A 19,500-nucleotide genomic window follows, 5' to 3' on the forward strand; every position below is an offset into this window, starting at 1 on the left:
TCCCAAAGTGCTGGGATTACAGGCTTGAGCCACCGTGCCCGGCCGAACACTTTACTTATATATTACTTTACACCTTATAAAAATAAACATATTAACCCATTCATTCTTTCTTCCTCAAGACTAGCAATTTCTTATTACCATTTAAGTAAGGTATTCAAAATAATAAAAATTATACCTCGGTTACCTGCTTTGTGGGCAGCCTCTCAAAAAAAAACATTATTTTTTCAAACAATGTACCAAAAACAAAGAACTTCAGAAAATCCACATATCTATAGTAAATAATCTCCCTCATCTTCCAAAACATTATCAAATCCCAAACTTTACAAATGTGGTATTCCATAACAATTCAACCCAAAAAATATATCCTGTGTTATTTCCCCTCAGGTGTTAATAAAGGGAGTAAAAGTGATTTTTTAAAATTAACTTAGGAGCAATTAGACTACCAAAATAATAAAAAATATTTCTTAATATTTCTTAAAAGTCATATTTTATCCTTTAAAATTGTGGATATTGTCCATATATTATTACACTAGCAATATTTATAGTAAAATCTGAGTAATCAACGCCAGAAAATACACATGCTTAACGGTATACAAAAGCTAGACATTTTTTATTATGCTAACACACAAACAATATCAGTTGAAAAGGATAATTCAAAGTACATTATTAGAGGCTAGGTGCAGCGGCTCATGCCTGTAATCCCACCACTTTGGGGAGGCCGAAGTGGGTGGATCACATGAGGCCAGGAGATCAAGACCAGCCTGGCCAATACAGTGAAACCCCATCTCTACCAAAAATACAAAAATTAGCCAGGCATGGTGGCACATGCCTGTAATCCAGCTAAGGCACAAGAATTGCTTAAACCCAGGAGGTAGAGGTTGCAGTGAGCCAAGATCGTACCACTGCACTCCAGCCTGGGTGACAAAGGGAGACTCTGTCTCAAAAAAAAAAAAAAAAAAAACTACATTATTAGAAATTTTGGGTTGACAGGCTATTTCCATTTCTGTATTTTTTACACGTAGAATGACTTTGCAAAAATCCCAAACCAAAAACTGTAACAATCCACATCCTAAAGGAATTTTAATAGGCCAATACTTGGTCTATTAAATGGAGAGGTCTATTAAATGGAGACATAATGGGATTTAAATAATGCATATTTCTGAATTAACCTAGGACAAAGATTTTTTGCATATTAAGATATGTTTACATAGATGTTTTTCTACCATGAGCTACTAACTCACTATGCAATGCACACTTAAGATAAAGTTCATCTTTAATAGATGACAAAGGCTCTTTAGTTGACCAAACATTAGTTAACCAGCTGTGAACCCTCTTCTCAACTAGGCCTCAACCTTGGCCTTTCATGTCAGCCTGTCCTTGTGTGGTGTGCAAGGACAGGACAGGCCCAGTCTTAGCAAAAGTCCTGCTAAGTCAGCTTAGCAAGAAGCCCCTTATCCTTGATATCTGAACACCCTTGATATATGATTAAATTCCTCATCCCCCACCTTTCATATATAAATCTTTGGCCTGCCTTAACAAGAATCTCCTACCCTTGATGTCTCCTCTTCATGATTTTCCATCCACTGATTCCCCTCACCCATAAATCCCCCCTTCTCCTTGTTGTAGTCAGAGTTGAGTTCTCCACCCCAGGTGCAATAGTCTTGAGTAGTTTTCCTTAACCATTTTAACAAGTATCAGAATACATTTTTTCAACAATAGAAACCCATATTAGATGGAAAGTCTCCAACTCCTAAGTAAACTTGGGTTGGCAGATTGAAAGGAAAAAATGAAAACTTTTTTTAAAATCTTAAATTGTATCAAACCAACATCTGAGTGCTTTAAACACTTTCAAGGTACCAAGGCTACAGAGTAAAAAGTACAGAGACTGGAGTCTATAACAAAGAATCTGGCCTTTGTCCCTGGGAGAGAGACTCTAAAACCTTAGAATTTTCTGAGTAATAGGGGTGTCTTTGTTATTCTTAAGCCCCTTGGTTCACACTTGGGTTTAGGCTAATGAATGACTCAGGATGGGAGCTGGTCACACTAACCATGTGATTAGAGGGACAGGGCTTTAAACCAGCTCAACCTCCAAGGAGGTGAGGGGAACTAGAGATCAAGTTCAATTGCTTGGCCAATGATTCAATCAATCATGACTACATAATAAAACTCTAATAAAAACAATGGACACTGAAGGTTGGAGGAGCTGCCTGGTTGGTGAACACATCGATGTGCCAGGAAAGTGACATATCTTGATGCCACTGGGAGAGGACAGAAAAGCTCTACATTCAGGCTGTCCCCCACCCTGAGACCTTGACTGTGTATCTTAATTTGGCTCATTCTGATTCCTTATAATAAAACTATAATCATAAGTAAAATGATTTCCTGAGTTCTATGAGTTGTTTTAGCCAATTACCGAACCTGACAGGGTCACAGGAACCCCCAGAGTTACAACCTGGGGAACTTCAAATTTGCACCTGAAAACTACAGTGACAGCAGTCTTATTGGGGACAATGACCTGAAATCCGTGGACTCTCATGCTAACTCCAGGCAGTTAATGTCAGAATTGAATTATAGCATGCTGCAACACGCAAGAAAAACTTTCCACATTCAAGGAGTTACATTTGTATGTGTAGGTACACTCAGGTTCATAGACAACCAATCACTTCCAAAAAGCCTAGTCAGCTACATAAGCTGCTGAGCCACAGGACTAGGAGTGAAGTTTGATTTACTGTGAATTCTCAAAATACAGTTATTTGTATCTTTTTTTTTTTTCTTTCGGCACTTTCTTAGAAACAGATAAAATCCACACACATAACAGATAAGCTTCCACAATACTATGTAAAAATGGGTATATAGTTAAGGCATTTAAACTTCAGGTATATGAAAATGAAAACAGAAAATTTCTAATGGGTTTTAAAAAATAAAATAGGCTTCCTTATTTGAAAAAACAATGTTCAAGTGAGGGGAAAAAACAGAAAATATAAGAGATAAAATGAAAATATCTCGGTCTTAGTGAGGTGCCGCCATTTCATCCGTCCTCGGTCTCTGCGCCTTTCGCAGAGCTTCCAGCAGCGCCATGTTGGGCCACAGCATCCGGAGGTTCACAACCTCTGTGATCCGTAGGAGCCACTATGAGGAGGGCCCTGGGAAGAATTTGCCATTTTCAGTGGAAAACAAGTGGGCGTTACTAGTTAAGATGTGTTTGTACTTTGGATCTGCATTTGCTGCACCCTTCCTTATAGTAAGACACCAACTGCTTAAATCATAAGGATGTTTCAGTTCGTCCATTTAACAGATATGAAGAGCATTTTAAGAGATACAGCCTCTGGAAATGGATCAAACTCTAACTCATGGCATACTAGATATGTTTGTCAATAAACTTATGACATGAAAAAAAAAGAAAATATCTCAGATACTAATAATCCCACTATTCAGAGAGAACCATTACTATTCTTCTCCCTTTACTCTCAATTATTACAAAATCTTTCCATGTCAATATTATCAAAATTATGAAATGAATATAATATTTCATCACTAGAATAAATCATAAAACAGTCCCCTACAGCTAAATTATTTATTTCCAATTTTCTTCTATAAAAAGTACTGTAATCAGGCCGGGCGCGGTGGCTCAAGCCTGTAATCCCAGCACTTTGGGAGGCCGAGACGGGCGGATCACGAGGTCAGGAGATCGAGACCATCCTGGCTAACACGGTGAAACCCCGTCTCTACTAAAAACTATAAAAAACTAGCCGGGCGACGTGGCAGCGCCTGTAGTCCCAGCTACCTGGGAGGCTGACACAGGAGAATGGCGTGAACCCGGGAGGCAGAGCTTGCAGTGAGCTGAGATTCGGCCACAGCACTCCAGCCTGGGTGACAGAGCGAGACTCCGTCTCAAAAAAAAAAAAAAAAAAAGTACTGTAATCAACTGTCCTGTAACTCATTCTCTACATGCAACTTATTTCCAGGATAAATTCCTTCCGGTATAATTTATAGGTCCAACAATACACTCTTTTTAATGCCAATTTATACCCCTGCCAGATTTGTGTATGAGAACACCTGTTTTCTACGCTTGATAAGCTGGGAAAGTTCTTACCTTTGCTACTGTGACAGGCCAAACTGTGTTCTCAGTGTTGCTTTAATATGAACTTAAGACTAAGTCTTAAGAAATGTTAAATGTTAAAGCATTTCTTTATATTTCTTGACAATTTTCTTCTACTGACAGCTTTCTAGTCATGCCCTTTCCCCATTTTTCTTTGAGGTAGTCATCTGTTTTTCACTAAGTTATAAAATATATAAAGTGGCTGGATGCAGTGGCTCACACCTGTAATCTCAGCACTTTGGGAGGCCGAGGTGGGTGGATTGCTTGAGGTCAGGAGTTCAAGACCAGCCTGGCCAACATGGTGAAACTCCATCTCTACTAAAAATACAAAAAATTAGCCAGTTATAGTGCCACAGGCCTGTAGTCCCAGCTACTCGGAAGGCTGAGGCAGGAGAAGCACTTCAACCCGGGAGGCGGAGGTTGCAGTGAGCTGAGATCACACCACTACACTCCAGTCTGGGCAAGAGTGAGACACCATCTCAAAAAATATAATACAATAAAATAAAACATATGAAGTGATTAAGCCTTGGTCGGGCACGGTGGCCCACACCTGTAATCCCAACACTTTGGGAGGCCGAGGTGGGCAGATCATGAGGTCAGGAGTTCAAGACCAGCCTGACTAACATAGTGAAACCCCATCTCTATTAAAAATACAAACATTAGCTGGGCATTGGTGGCATGCGCCTGTAATCCCAGCTACTCAGGAGGCTGAGGCAGGAGAATTGCTTGAATTCGGGAGGTGGAGGTTGCAGCGTGCTGAAATCGCACCATTGCACTCCAGCTTAGGCAACAGAGCGAGACTCCACCTCAAAAAAAAAAGTGATTAAGCCCTTTTCACAAACATCCATGTACATTTCCAGTTTTAGGTCACCATGAATAATACAATCACTCTTTAGAAAGAGTTTTATAAGTTGGTCACAAGCATTGGCTATACTGTTATTTTAGGCTAAATATTTTTGCTAAAAGGTTATGTCATACAGTAATCATGACTTAAGAAAAGCAACTACTTACAGTCGGTACTCAAGTCAATTTAAAATAGCCTATTAAACATAGGCAAGTTTTGTATCCTGAAACTATAAATTTTTAAATTTATACAAACTATATTATTCATTGCAACGTATGGATTTAATACTAACTTTATTGTTACTAACATTACTCTGAAAGTTTGCATACAAAAAGTCTTACCTTTTCTAGAAACATAAGAATTTATAAAATATATCACAAATTACCAAGGGAGAAGGTAGAACTACACAAAGCCAAAATGATGGGAAAAAAAAAAAGTCTGCTGTCAAATCTAATATGGATCATTAAAGTTCAAAACAACAACAACAACAAAATGTAAAAGCCAAATAATGCAGAAATCTATAGTTTTCTGAATGTGGCACCTTTTGGATAGCTAAAGAAGAAACAGTAAAGAATATATTTTTTTAAAAAATTATGAACCCCGCATTGTAAAAATAAATCACTACTTTAAAATACAGATTTTCTATCACCCGAAATCTTATTTCTGATCAAATTATAAGGCATATTATATTAAAGTTACATTAAGCAAAAATAATTCATTTTATAGAAAATAAGTTATTTTCTATATATAACAACAGATGTCATACACAAACTATTAAAACAAACAAATCTGCCCTAAGAATTTGCAAGAATCCCTTCCTGCACATTCAAGCACATTTAAGGCCCAGAAACTGGCCAAATAATACTTCTTTAATTAAAAATAAATTGGCATTAAGCCAGGACTGGTGGCTCATGCCTGTAATCCCAGTACTTTGGGAGGTCAAGGCTGGCGGATCACCTGAGGTCAGAAGTTCAAGACCAGCCTGACCAATATGGTGAAACCCTGTCTATTAAAAAAACAAAAAATTGGCCGGGCGCACTGGCTCACACCTGTAATCCCAGCACTTTGGGAGGCTGAGGCGGGCGGATCACAAGGTCAGGAGATCGAGACCATCCTGGCTAACACGGTGAAACCCCCATCTCTACTAAAAATGCAAAAAATTAGCCGGGCGTGGCAGCAGGCGCCTGTAGTGCCAGCTACTTGGGAGGCTGAGGCAGGAGAATGGCATGAACCCGGGAGGGGGAGCTTGCAGTGAGCCAAGATCGTGCCACTGCACTGCAGCCTGGGCAACTGAGTGAGACTCCGTCTCAAAAAAAAAAAAAAATACAAAAAATTAGCCGAGCATGGTGGTACATGCCTGTAGTTCCAGCTACTCAGGAGCCTGAGGCAGGAGAATTGCTTGAACCAAGGAGGGGAAGGCTGCAGTTGCAGTGAGCCAAGATCATGCCACTGCACTCCAGCCTGGGCAACAGGACAAGACTCCATCTCAAAACAAATAAATAAATAAATCACTGGCATTAAAATATTTTTCCAGGTCAATTCTAACAGCAAACTCACAGGAATTAATACCCAAGAACTCAAAGATTGATACTCTTTTTCCACTCCTTAAAAAAAAATTTAGCCTTATTGCTATTTAAGCTGTTTGATATTATAATACTATAACCAAAAAAAAAAAAAATGTTATAAAGATAAGTAAAAAAACAAAGCACAAAACTAAATCTGTGGTGTGCTCACAATGACATAAAAACTGTCAAACTAGGTTGAGTGTGGTGGCCCACGCCTGTAATCCCAGCACTTTGGGATTACAAAGCAGGTGGATCACCTGAGGTCAGGAATTTGAGACCAGCCTGGCCAACATGGTAAAACACCGTCTCTACTAAAACTACAAAAATTAGCCAGGTGTGGTGGTGCATGCCTGTAGTCTCAGCTACTTGGGAGGTCGAGGCAGGAGAATTGCTTGAACCTGGGAGGTGGAGGTTGCACTGAGTCGAGACTGTGCCACTGCACTGCAGCCCGGGCAACAGAGCAAGACTCCATCTCAAAAAAAATAAAAATAAAAAACAAACAGCAGCAGCAACAACAACAAAAAACTGTCAAACTAAAGGAAACATCAAAATGCCACCAGTAGTTGTCTTCAGGTAGTAGAACTAAGGGCTATTTATTTTCTCTTTCTACTTTATAATCTTTTTTTTTTAATTAATAAAAGATTATGGGCCAGGTGCATGTTGCCAGGTGGCCAACACAGTGAAACCCCATCTCTACTAAAAATACAAAAATTAGCTGGGCGTGGTGACAAGCACCTGTAATTCCAGCTACTTGAGAGGCTGAGGCAGGAGAATCACTTGAACCTGAGCTGAAGCAGGGTAGATTGCTTGAGGTCAGGAGTTCAAGACCAGCCTGGCCAATATGGTGAAACCCCATCTCTACTAAAAAATACAAAAATTAGCTGGGCATGGCGGCGCATGCCTATAGTCCCAGCTTCTTAGGAGAGTTAGGCAGGAGAATCACCTGAACCTGGGAGGCAGAGATTGCAGTGAGCCAAGATTACACCACTGCACTCCAGCCTGGGCAACAAGAGCAAAACTCGATCTCAAAAAAAAAATATATATATATATTATTATTATTATTACAATTAATTTATTCACTCTCAAGCAATTATCTCCTCAAATACAGGGGCAAGTTTTTTTTTTTAAAAAAGAAACTTTATCTAGCAATAGTTGCTCAAAATCATGGCTACCACAACTACTTAGTACTTCATATAGTACAGTAACACCGTCTATTGTCATCCAAGTGGCAATACTTCCCTGCACACAGTTTCTCCTAAGTTGAATGGCTAAAATTTAAGTAACCAGTTATGGTNTATATATATTATTATTATTATTACAATTAATTTATTCACTCTCAAGCAATTATCTCCTCAAATACAGGGGCAAGTTTTTTTTTTTAAAAAAGAAACTTTATCTAGCAATAGTTGCTCAAAATCATGGCTACCACAACTACTTAGTACTTCATATAGTACAGTAACACCGTCTATTGTCATCCAAGTGGCAATACTTCCCTGCACACAGTTTCTCCTAAGTTGAATGGCTAAAATTTAAGTAACCAGTTATGGTGGGATTTATTTTTTAGAAAAAGAAGTATCTCCTTAAACTAAATCCTAGATTTTATGCTAGATTTTTCTATCATTTTACTCCCATAAAAGTAGCTATAATCAAATTAGAATTATAAGAATATATTAATACTTGTATCTCTTAGAACATAATAAAATACTAGATCCCTTCACCTTCAAAGTACTGAGCTGATGGCCATTAGAAAAAAATCTACCAGACAAAAAGACAAAATGAACTCAGATACATAAACTGGAAAAACAAACAACTAGGTTATTATTCTTAGCCAATTTGGGAGCAAAATAGAGAGAGAAAAGCCAGCCAGTCCTACAGCAGAACAAGGTTGCTGAGTTTACTGAGACACTAAATTTTTGTAAGTCATATATCTAGGACAGCCAAGTAACAAGACAGGTGGCCAGAGGAGAAACATGGTGTGATATGCTTCACTGCCAAGACACTCAAGGAGGTAAATCTTCACCTTGCTCCTTCCCTTCTATTTTCAAGTCACATAAAATGACAATGGCAAGACTTAGGAATGAGAGCCAAGGGTAAAGAAAGTAGGCATAATATCCCAAGTGGCAATCTGAACCTAGTTTGTGAATCTTAACCTAGAATGACAGTTTTTAATTACTTAAAACAGTGAAACCCAGTATTATCCTACAAACTGATGAACTATCCGAAGGACAGTACAAAGTAAGAAACAGTGACTTCTTTTTTTTTTTTTTTTTTGAGACAGAGTTTCGCTCTTGTTGCCCAGGCTGGAGTTCAATGGCGTGATCTCTGCTCACTGCAATTTCCACCTCCCGGCTTCAAGCAATTCTCCTGCCTCAGCCTCCTGAGTAGCTAGGGTTACAGGCATGCGCCACCACACTCAGCTACTTCTGTATTTTCAGTAGAGAAGGGGTTTCTCCATGTTGGTCAGGCTGGTCTTGAACTGCTGACCTCAGGTGATCCATCCGCCTCGGCCTCCCAAAGTGCTGGGATTACAGGTGTGAGCCACCACACCCAGCTAACAGTGACATATCTTAATGTATTCTGATAATTTTATTCTGCATATATATTTGTGATCTTTCTGCTGAGTTTGTTTTCTCAAATTTAACATGCAAACGTTTTCCTTTTTCATGGCCTCAATTTCCACTTAACAGTATGATAAAGCAAGCATAATCTTAGTTTCAGCTCTGCCATACAATAGCTTACTGGGCTTTAACAAGTGTCTGGCCCTAAGTTTCTTCATTTGTTTACTGACAGGAGTTGGTCCAAATGACTCAAAAAGACTCTCCTATTCAAAAATAATCACTGTATCATTCTTACAGAATGACATCAAGTTGTTCTGGGTAACACCCACCTTTAACTGGAGAAACACTGCCTCTGGACTGAAACAGTGGGTATATTCCTCAAGCAATCATTCACCATATTAACACTGGTGAAGACAGTACTGTGGATTTACCCCCGTCCCAACTCCATACTTCATCCAACCTCCAGCACAACAAACCCATCACTACCTACTTATTAATTTACTTACAGAGGAAATGGGCAAGCCAACCCCTACTAGGATGAGGACAGTGGATGTGACGGTACTGTCATGGTACGGATAGTTGATGCTGTTGTCTTTACAGAAAAAGCCTCTCTGAAATGGATATATTTGGCCCAATTTTAGAACAGCCATAGGCATGGAAGCTGTTGGGGAAGGGAAAAAAAGACACACATGATTAAACTCAATTCACTTCATTAGAAAGTAAAGTCTACTGAATGGGATGCAAATCCTAGCCATATTTTACCCTCTCTGGAGATGGATCTCCATTATACCCAAGGGCAAAGATTAAGAAAATCATGCAGCATCATTTGCTTGTCCACATCAGCCCCACCTTTTTCCAAGTATAAATACTATTACTTGCATTGACCTCCGATTTTAGAAATAACCAATAAAAGAGACTTCTACAAGGAGAGCAAAATTGGCCCATGGAAAAATAAAGCTGAGAAAACAGGAAGGTTTTCCATTTTGCAATCTATAGTTAATTCGTTTTTAATTGAATTGCTTTATATTGAACTGTGTTCAAGAAAAAAGGCAAAATTCCATAAATAAATTCAGTAATTAATATCATAACAGCCAAATACCATCCAGGAGAAGAAACATGTAGAACTTTGCTTCACATTAGAATTTTTAAATATTTTTCTACATTAGAATTTAAACTAATAGGGTTAGAAAACAATAGAAACCAAGCCAAGTGCAGTGGCTCATGCCTGTAATCCCAGCACTTTGGGAGGCCACGGCGGGCAGATCACTTGACATTAAGAGTTCAAGACGAGCCTGGCCAATATGGTGAAGCCCCATTTCTACTGAAAACACAAAAATTAGCCAGGCGTGGTGGTGCACACCTGTAGTCCCAGCTACTGGGCAGACTGAAGCAGGAGAATCACTTGAACCCAGGGGGCAGAGGTTGTAGTGAGTCGAGATTGCACCACTGCACTCCAGCCTGGTCGACAGAGCAAGACTCCATCTCAGGAAAAAAAAAAAAAGAAAGAGAGAGAAAGAAAATGATAGGAACCATAAGTATATATTCAGTAATAAAAATAGAAAAAGCCTTTTGTTTTGCAAAGACAAACAAACACCTGGTTTTATTAGTCCTGGCAAGGCTCCAAAACCACTTTTAACAAGTTATACTGAAATAATTTTCAGTTGAAATTTTGTACCTAAATAAAATGACCCTGAAAGATCAAAGTTAAATAATTTAAATTAGTGGTTTCTTAAGATGTTCAAGGCCGGGCGCGGTGGCTCAAGCCTGTAATCCCAGCACTTTGGGAGGCTGAGACGGGTGGATCACGAGGTCAGGAGATCAGAGACCATCCTGGCTAACACGGTGAAACCCCATCTCTACTAAAAAATACAAAAAACTAGCCGGGCGAGGTGGCGGGCGCCTGTAGTCCCAGCTACTCGGGAGGCTGAGGCAGAAGAATGGCGTAAATCCGGGAGGCGGAGTTTGCAGTGAGTCAAGATTCGGCCACTGCACTCCAGCCTGGGCAACAGAGGGAGACTCCATCTCAAAAAAAAAAAAAAGTTCAAATTTACCACGCTTTTAGGCTTTGTTTTATACAATTCAAACATTCAAGCATCTACTCACTCACTGTATGCGCAATACTAAGCCATACTTAGGGAAGACAAATTTGTATAAAACAAATACTAAATTCAAGAACCTAAATTGTATATGCAGAAAAAGAATGTATACCCAGTAAATTGTTTAAAAAGAAATCCCAAGGCAGATTTTTTGGGGAAAATGATGAAACTGTTCTGTATCTTGACTGAGATAGTAATTCCATAACTCTTTTATTACATGTAAAGTTAAGAAGAAATACCATAAAAGGCAGAAATATGCCACAAAAATAGGAATATAATTACTAAAATGCCATAGCAGGACCTATAGGAATTCAGAGCTCAACATAAACTGGAGGAGTTAGAAAAGACTATTAAAGAAGAGGCAACTGAGTTGAACTTGAAATGACAGGTAAAACACAGGCAATAGGGAGGAGCACGGGGAGACCATTTAGTGGTAGAGGAAGGCAGGGAAGCATGAGAATTGCAACAAGAGCACAAAGGGAATGAGCAAGAAGTTTTCAAGGTACATACATTTTGTAGCAAACATGTATTGCATGCTTGCACATGCTGGGAATTAGGCCACATAGATTAACTCAATCCTTACCTCTGTGAAGTAGGTATTATTACTACTTGCTTTTTTCATATAACGTTGTTGAAGCTTAGAGAAATGACGAACATTGCTGAAACTAGAAAGTGGTGGAACCAGGATTCCAACACAAGCTATCTCTTTCTAGAATTAGGGAATATATGGCCTCCCATGGAGACAAGTGATCTGGCTAGGTTAACAGGTTAGAATTGCAGCAAGGAAGATATGATTGGAAGAAGGGGAACCTGTCCTTTAAAAACCTCACTCAGTATAGTACATGCCATGTTCACGATAAGAACTCAAAGTAGGCTGAGTACAGTGGGTCACACCTATAAACCCAACATGTTGAAAGGCTGAGGCAGAAGGACCCCTTGAGTTCAGGAGTTCAAGACTAGTCTGGGCAACATATTGAGACCTCATCTCTACAAAAGAAATTTTTTAATTGGCTGGGCATGGTGGCATGTGCCTGTAGTCCCAGTTACTCGGGAGGGTGAGGGAGGAGGATACCTTGAGCCCGAGAGGTAAAGGCTTCAGTAAGCCATGTTTACACCACTGCACCCCAGCCTGGGTAACACGACAACACCCTGTCTCAAAAAAAAAAAGAAGGAGGAAAAAAAAACTGAAAGTTAATGGAACAATGTATTATTTGCTACAGATTATCTCTGAATTCTGCAATTCTATGGTTTTTCATGGGAATAACAGTGCTTGAGATTTTTGTGTTTATTAAAAGATTATAGGAGTCAGGCACAGTGACTAACACCTGTAATCCCAGTGATTCGGGAGGCTAAGGCAAGAGGATCACTTGAGGCCAGAAGTTCAAGACCACTCTGGGCAACACAGCAAGACTTTGTCTCTAAAAAGTATTTTTAAAAATTAGCTGGGAGGCCGGGTGAGGTGGCTCATGCTTATAATCCCAGCACTTTGGGAAGCCGAGGCGGGTGGATCACAAGGTCAGGCGATCAAGACCATTTTGGCTAACACGATGAAACCCTGTCTATACTAAAAATACAAAAACTTAGCTGGGCGTGGTAGAATGCACCTGTAGTCCCAGTTACTTGGAAGGCTGAGGCAGGAGAATCGCTTGAACCTGAGAGGCGGAGGTTGCAGTGAGCTGAGATTGCGCCACTGTACTCCAGGCTGGGCGACAGAGTGAGACTCCATCTCAAAAAAAAAAAAAAAAAAACTAGCTGAGCATAGTGGTACACACCTATAGTCCCAGATATTTGGGAAGCTGAGGCGGAAGAATCACTGGAGCCCAACAATTCGAGGCTATGTTGAGCCATGATTATGCCACTACATTCCAACATGGGTGACAGAGCAAGACTCCCAACTCCAAAGAAAGAAAAAGGATTATGGGTTTAAAACACTTGAAATGATGTAAGTTTGTAGGAAATAAAATATCACTATCCTCTTTTGCTGAGGGTCAGCAACATGGTAAAATGAGGAAGTTTAGAAATTAACTTCCAGGAAAAAAAAAAAAAAGAGAGAGAGAGCAAGAAGAAACACAAGTATTTACAGTTTTGAAATAATCTACTAATTAGGTGATAAGTAGTGTGTAGATAGTGGAAACAGAATAGGATGCACAGAAGAATGTTTTGAATACAGAAATGATACAAAATTTGTGGGCTGATCACAAATGCTGGGACAGACCTGGAGATGGCACTTCAAGGTTTGGACATGTGAAGAATGAAAGTTCCATTGATAGAAATGAGAAGTTGCCAGGGGAAGCTCATTTATAGTGGAAGAATGTTAGTTTAGTATTGAGAATACTGCCTTTGGGGCCATCTGACGCCTCCCTAAATGCTCAGCCTCATCTTCCACTGGCCCCTTAAGGCTCCAATCACACAGAACCACTTGCTGTTGCCGAAACATACTGTTTTCAAAACCCTAGGTTTCATAGGGATTTGAAATGCTCAGCCTTCTACTGGGGATAGTTGCTCTCTCATTTCTCCTTGAAGTCCAAGCCAGGTACTCCCTTCTTATCTGTCCCATGGCACCATGTACATATGTCTAACACACTGTACTTTAACTTTTTATGTGTGTGTCACCAACTCAGAGGTCAAAGGCTATCTTTATCACTTTTGTATCCTTTGTACCAGGCACACAGATCTGAACAAAAATTTATTGGCCAGGCACAGTGGCTCACACCTGTAATCCCAGCACTTTGGGAGGCAAAGGTGGGTGGATCACAAGGTCAGGAGTTCAAGACTAGCTTGGCCAACATGGCAAAACCCCATCTCTACTAAAAAAATAAAAAATAAAAAAATTAGCCAGGCATGGTGGCAGGCACCCAAAATCCCAGCTACTCAGGAGGCTGAGGCAGGAGAATCGTTTGAACCCAGGAGGCGGAGGTTGTGGTAAGCCAAGATGGCGTCATTGCATTCCAGCCTGGGCAACAAGAGCAAAACTCTGTCTCAAAAAAAAAAAAAAATTGTATTAAATGACTAAGTGAATAAAATGCAGGGTAAAGATCAGAAGTAGAGAAAGATGTGTAAGTTGTTGGCATTAGAAGTTGCAACTTAAACTAGGAGAATAAAACAGTTCTTACAGAAGGCAAATCAAGACTGAAAGAGACAAAGCAATCAGCTAAGGACGAATATCCACAGAGAAAACATGAAAAGAGGCTATAGGTGGAGAGAAAGAAAGGATGCTAACAGGCTCCAAGGGGCAAGGGCTGTGTCTGTCTTGTTCAGCAGCATATCTGGCCATTCTTTAAACAAAATAATGAATGAACAATAGAGAAGTAGGACAACGTTGTGATACAAAAACCAAAGCTCAGAGTATCTAGTACATGGTAAATCTAATATGTCAAATGCTAAGACATCAAGGAGGATGAGAACTGAGTAAAGATTTAAGTCTTTACTGAGACTATATTATACCATCTCCACTAATACAACAATGGTATCTTCATAAAGAAACTTAGTGTGGAGCGTTGTTCAATATTCGGTTATTGTCTAAGCATCCCTTTCTTCAAGTTAAATATGTCAAAATTATGTCCTCTACCGTTCATATGTATTACACACACACAGAGAGGCATGTCCATCCCTCCAGAGTAAACAGATACCTCTATTCCAAAACACAATGGAATAGTCTTTATCTGCTACTGAGATCATTTTTTTGTTTTGTTTTGTTTTGTTTTGGTTTTGTTTTTGTTTTGAGACAGAGTCTTACTCTGTGGCCCAGGCTGCATAGTGCAGAGGTGCGACCTTGGCTCACTGCAACCTCCGCCTCTCAGTTTTCAACTGATTCTCCGATTTCAGCCTCCTGATTAGCTGGGACCACAGGCACGTGCAACCAAGCCCGGCTAATTTTTGTAGTTTCAGTAAAGATGGGTTTTCACCATGTTGGCCAGGCTCATCTTGAACTCCTGCCCTCAAGTGATCTACCTGTCTCAGCCTCCCAAACTGCTGGGATTACAGACATGAGCCACCATACCCAACGGAGATTATTTTTAATGTTAATTTTTTAGAGTAGTGCTGAGAGTTCTGTGTTAAAGTTAGTGTTCTAAGAAGATTCTTCTCCTTATAAACACTTTCTTAGGACAGATACACTTTCTCCTTTAATATCTAAAGAACATAGATACTGTTTTGACCCTAATCATAGTTCTAGGATATTTTTCTCTTAATTAAAATTTCCTTAAAAGGAGTCACTTTTGCCGGGCGCGGTGGCTCAAGCCTGTAATCCCAGCACTTTGGGAGGCCGAGGCGGGCGGATCACGAGGTCAGGAGATCGAGACCATCCTGGCTAACACAGTGAAACCCCGTCTCTACTAAAAAATACAAAAAACTAGCCAGGCGAGGTAGCGGCGCCTGTAGTCCCAGCTACTCGGGAGGCTGAGGCAGGAGAATGGCGTAAACCCGGGAGGCGGAGCTTGCAGTGAGCTGAGATCCAGCCACAGCACTCCAGCCGGGGTGACAGAGCGAGACTCCGTCTCAAAAAAAAAAAAAGGAGTCACTTTTAAATTCTGTAATAACCGCCGGGCATGGTGACTCATCCTCTACCTGGGACTACAGCTGCTATCAGACAGCCTTCTCCACACAGCTCTCTTTTTGGGGTAGCACTCCTTCTCTTTGTACTTCAGGTCTAAGGGGCAATATTCCCATCCTCTCTGTTGCTAGCCCAGGATACTACAATATCTCTTGTTGATTTTCTAAACTCTCCCACCTATTTGTGAATACTTGCTTCATTTAATCCTCTTCAAATTATCCAGCTTGAATATGCCATCTGTTTCCTATCAGGGCCATGGGTGACAGTACCACATACATATTTTGATCTTGCTAAACACAACTGTTAGGCATGTATGTCTGCTCTTAGTGCACTACTTCTATGATATGTCAAGGAAAACAGACACATGAATACCTGGATAGATGCAAACAGATGTTCCCATATTCTCCTCAGTTCAGTGATAGTTGAAATCTATATATATCATATATACTTCCTCAAATATGTGCTATTATAAAATACTCCAATGGAATAAATCTAAAATGCATTTTACAAAGAGAAAGACTAAAGTAAATCAATGTTAATCCCTAATATGTAGAAGGTAAAGAAAAAGAAGTACTAAATTTATTTTGAAAAGAATGAAATAAAAATCAAATTATTAAAGTGACTATACTGATTCCTGTACCCACTCCCTTCCCCAAGTTTCTCTAAAGATCTCATTTCAGACATTTAAATGAATATTATGCTACACAACAGGGAAACTCAGATGTCCATCCCCTAGTTATCCATTCAAACATTTCCATTGCCATAATACAGCAGCTGCAATGCCAGGAAAGAAGAAAGGAAAAAAGACTAAAAGAGGGGAAGAATGAAAAAGACCTCAAATAATTTTTTTTTTTTTTAAGAAACTGGGTCTTCCTCTGTCACCTAGGGTGGGGTCCAGTGGCATGACCATAGTTCATTGTAACCTTGAACTCTTGGGCTCAGGCAATCCTCTCACCTCAGCCTCCCAAGCAGCTGTGACTACAGTCATGTGCCACCATTCCTGGCTAATTTTTTTTTTTTTTTTTTTTTTGGTAGGGACAGAGTCTCACTGTTTCCCAGGCTGGTCTCAAACTCCTGAACTCAAGCAATCCTCCTGCCTCGGCCTCCCAAAGTGCTGGTATTACACATATAAACCAGCATATCCACCCACCACAGAACTTTTAATGAAAGAGGGAAATCAGTACTACCAGAAAATAACATAGCTGTAACTGCAAGCATGACTGACATTTAGGTTTGGGCAACACAGCCATCAGGATCCCAGCAGGAAACAGATAGCACCCTCAAACTGAGTAATTTAAGGAGAGTTTAAGAAAGGGATTATTTACAAGGTATGAAAAATGTGGGCACAGTCAAAAGACAGTGCAGCCTCCTGAAGCTGCTATCATCTACAGACTTGAAAGGACAAAGAGGGCCCCATGATATGAGCCATGGCCTCTGGGAGAGCCAACATGACACGATCTTGTAGGAGGAAGCCAGGAAAATAAACACAGCAACTCTACTCTCCTCCTGCCAGTGCTATCCATTGTCCAAACCCATCTAGAAGCCAGTCTCAGGCTCTTGAGACTGAGGGCAGGGAAGGCGATGACAGAAAGCAGGTCCACAGGGGCAATGGAAGATAAGCAGGACCAGGAGGGAAGAGAAGGTAAAGCCAGTTGGGGTCTCAGTAGAGAGCTGAAACCTAAAAGTGAGTAACTCAAGAGAGACTAATAAAGCGGCTATTTGCAGAGTGTATATTAAGACTACATATTAAGAATATTGGGTTTTATTCTGTGGGTAACAAGGAGACACAATTCTAATACGTGCCCTAATGGAGGGGCTGTGAAAAGAGTTGTGTAAAGGAAAAAAACAGTGTGAAGACAGAAGAGAGGGCAAGGCCAGAGGCAAGAAATACTAGTGTATATGAGAGATGTTAAGGGCCTGAAACAAAGAAACAACAAGGGGAACAGGAAAAAGAGGTAGATTCTAAAGATGTTTAGGAAGTTATTCCTATAGAACTGTGGATTGTATCTCTGCGTACATATTGATGTGTGTGTATCTAAAACGTACACACACACCTCTTCAGCCTTTGTTGTACCTGCAAAATATAATTCCCATCTTTCCCTTTCCCTAATTACCACCCAGTAACATGACTGCATAATCTTGCTTAGAGTAAGCATTTCAAGGAATATTTATGGAATGAATGAATAAACAAGTTAGTAAAGCTTCTGAAACATATAAACAATAATCTTATGTAACCATAAAGTCAGATCCTGAAAAGCCGTATGTTATTTGTCACGCCGAAAGGCTCAAATTCAAACAAACAAACCAAGAAGACACACACAAAAAAAAGGTGAACAATCTGAAGTCCAAGAACACGCTAGGGAAGCACTTACAATCCTATACTCTAGCAACTCTTTCTTAAGCTGTTTTCCATTGGGAACACAAACTGCTAACAAAGATAAACAAACTGAATATACCCATGTTAACTGCTCAAACAAATCTGTAAATCACAAACTACTGGAATCTTGAAGGCAATTTGTGTACACTCCAGCATTACCTCCAAGCAAAGCTTCAAATATGGCTACTGTAGAAGCACTTCTCTCAGCAGCACCCCTCACTCTTTCCTCAAAGAGAAAAGAAGTTGAGGCCCCAATGGCATCCTCTTTACTGATCCACCCAAAACGGGGGTCCACAAATTCCCTGCAGGAAAGTAGAATAAGAAGATTTCCAAAGGAGACGCTGAAGAGTAAAAAGCAATCACACTTCAAAGTAGGACTTTACAAATAATTAACAACAGCTCCAGATCCATCCTATTCTCTTCTCTAGAACCACTAGAAACTCTCAGATCTGAAATTGTATCACAGATTACATACCTACATATCCCACTCCATGATACATACACATGTTGAACTTCCTATGTCCATATCCATCCTCCACATCCTCAGAGTTAGTAAACGAGTTAGACATCTATGACTTTGTTCCAAGATTCCTATTTTAAAAGTTTTCACATACTATACAAGTTTACAGTATACAATATACTATGCACCCTCAGTAAAAAGGACAAATTATAATGTGGTCTCTTATTCACCAGTAAAAAAATATTTGCTCTTACTGGAAGCACCTAAAATAATCGGGCAGCCTACCTCACAAGACTCTTACTTAAACAGTAATCCTGCTAGTCTCAGAGCAATTTATAAACCTAAATGAGAAAACACAAACATGCTCAAGAAAGGTTTGCTTTATAACTAAAAGATTCATAACATGGTTGTTCATGGATGTGAACAACTCCATGAGTCCTCAGACTGTGAGTAGAGTTTCACTACTCAAAATAAACAAATAAATAGTTAATAATCTTCCATGGCCTTTCTCATATATGTCCAAGAAGAACGGAAACAAACACTGACTGAGCACCTACTATAAGTCACCACCATGCTAAGGTACTTGCATATATACCTGAAATACAAATATATTCTTATAGGAATATATTTGTACTTATATTTCAGATATCCTAACATAAAATCTGGGAATATATTTATATATCAGATATCCTATCAAAAAAGTATTTATATTTCAGATATCCTACCATAAAATCTGGTAGAATATATTTATATATCACATATATATTTATACCTCAGATATAAGAGATGTAAGAATATATTTATATTTCAGATATCCTACCATAAAATATGGAAAATTAAAAAATTAAAACAAAAAAAAAAACAATGAGTATAGATCATAAAACCAGGCAAAATAAGTAAAACATTATATATGGTATGAGTTGATTTCTCTAAAATTATTTATTTATTT

The 19,500-nt window shown here is 39.5% G+C and overlaps 2 protein-coding genes across 3 annotated transcripts in view; one reads left to right on the top strand and one right to left on the bottom strand.

Annotated features, from left to right (window-relative positions):
• The window catches only part of PLPP1 (phospholipid phosphatase 1), a 115,878-nt gene that overhangs the window by 62,473 nt on the left and 33,905 nt on the right, over positions 1-19,500 (bottom strand). The window contains exon 2 of one of the 2 annotated variants that reach the window (XM_017874189.1): positions 9,573-9,727. The exons of the other annotated variant lie outside the window; for it this stretch is intronic. Coding sequence (XP_017729678.1) covers positions 9,573-9,727 — 155 coding nt within the window. The remainder of the gene's footprint in view (positions 1-9,572; positions 9,728-19,500) is intronic. 2 annotated transcript variants of the gene reach the window in all.
• LOC108530984 (cytochrome c oxidase subunit 7C, mitochondrial-like) lies at positions 3,011-3,399 on the top strand. Its single transcript, XM_017874192.1, has one exon. It carries the CDS (start codon positions 3,077-3,079, stop codon positions 3,266-3,268), a length of 192 nt encoding a protein of 63 aa, XP_017729681.1. The 5' UTR covers positions 3,011-3,076; the 3' UTR covers positions 3,269-3,399.

The sequence above is a fragment of the Rhinopithecus bieti genome, unplaced genomic scaffold (assembly GCF_001698545.2).
Source record: "Rhinopithecus bieti isolate Rb0 unplaced genomic scaffold, ASM169854v2 scaffold_6513, whole genome shotgun sequence".
In the NCBI taxonomy this organism is placed as follows: Eukaryota; Metazoa; Chordata; class Mammalia; order Primates; family Cercopithecidae; genus Rhinopithecus; species Rhinopithecus bieti.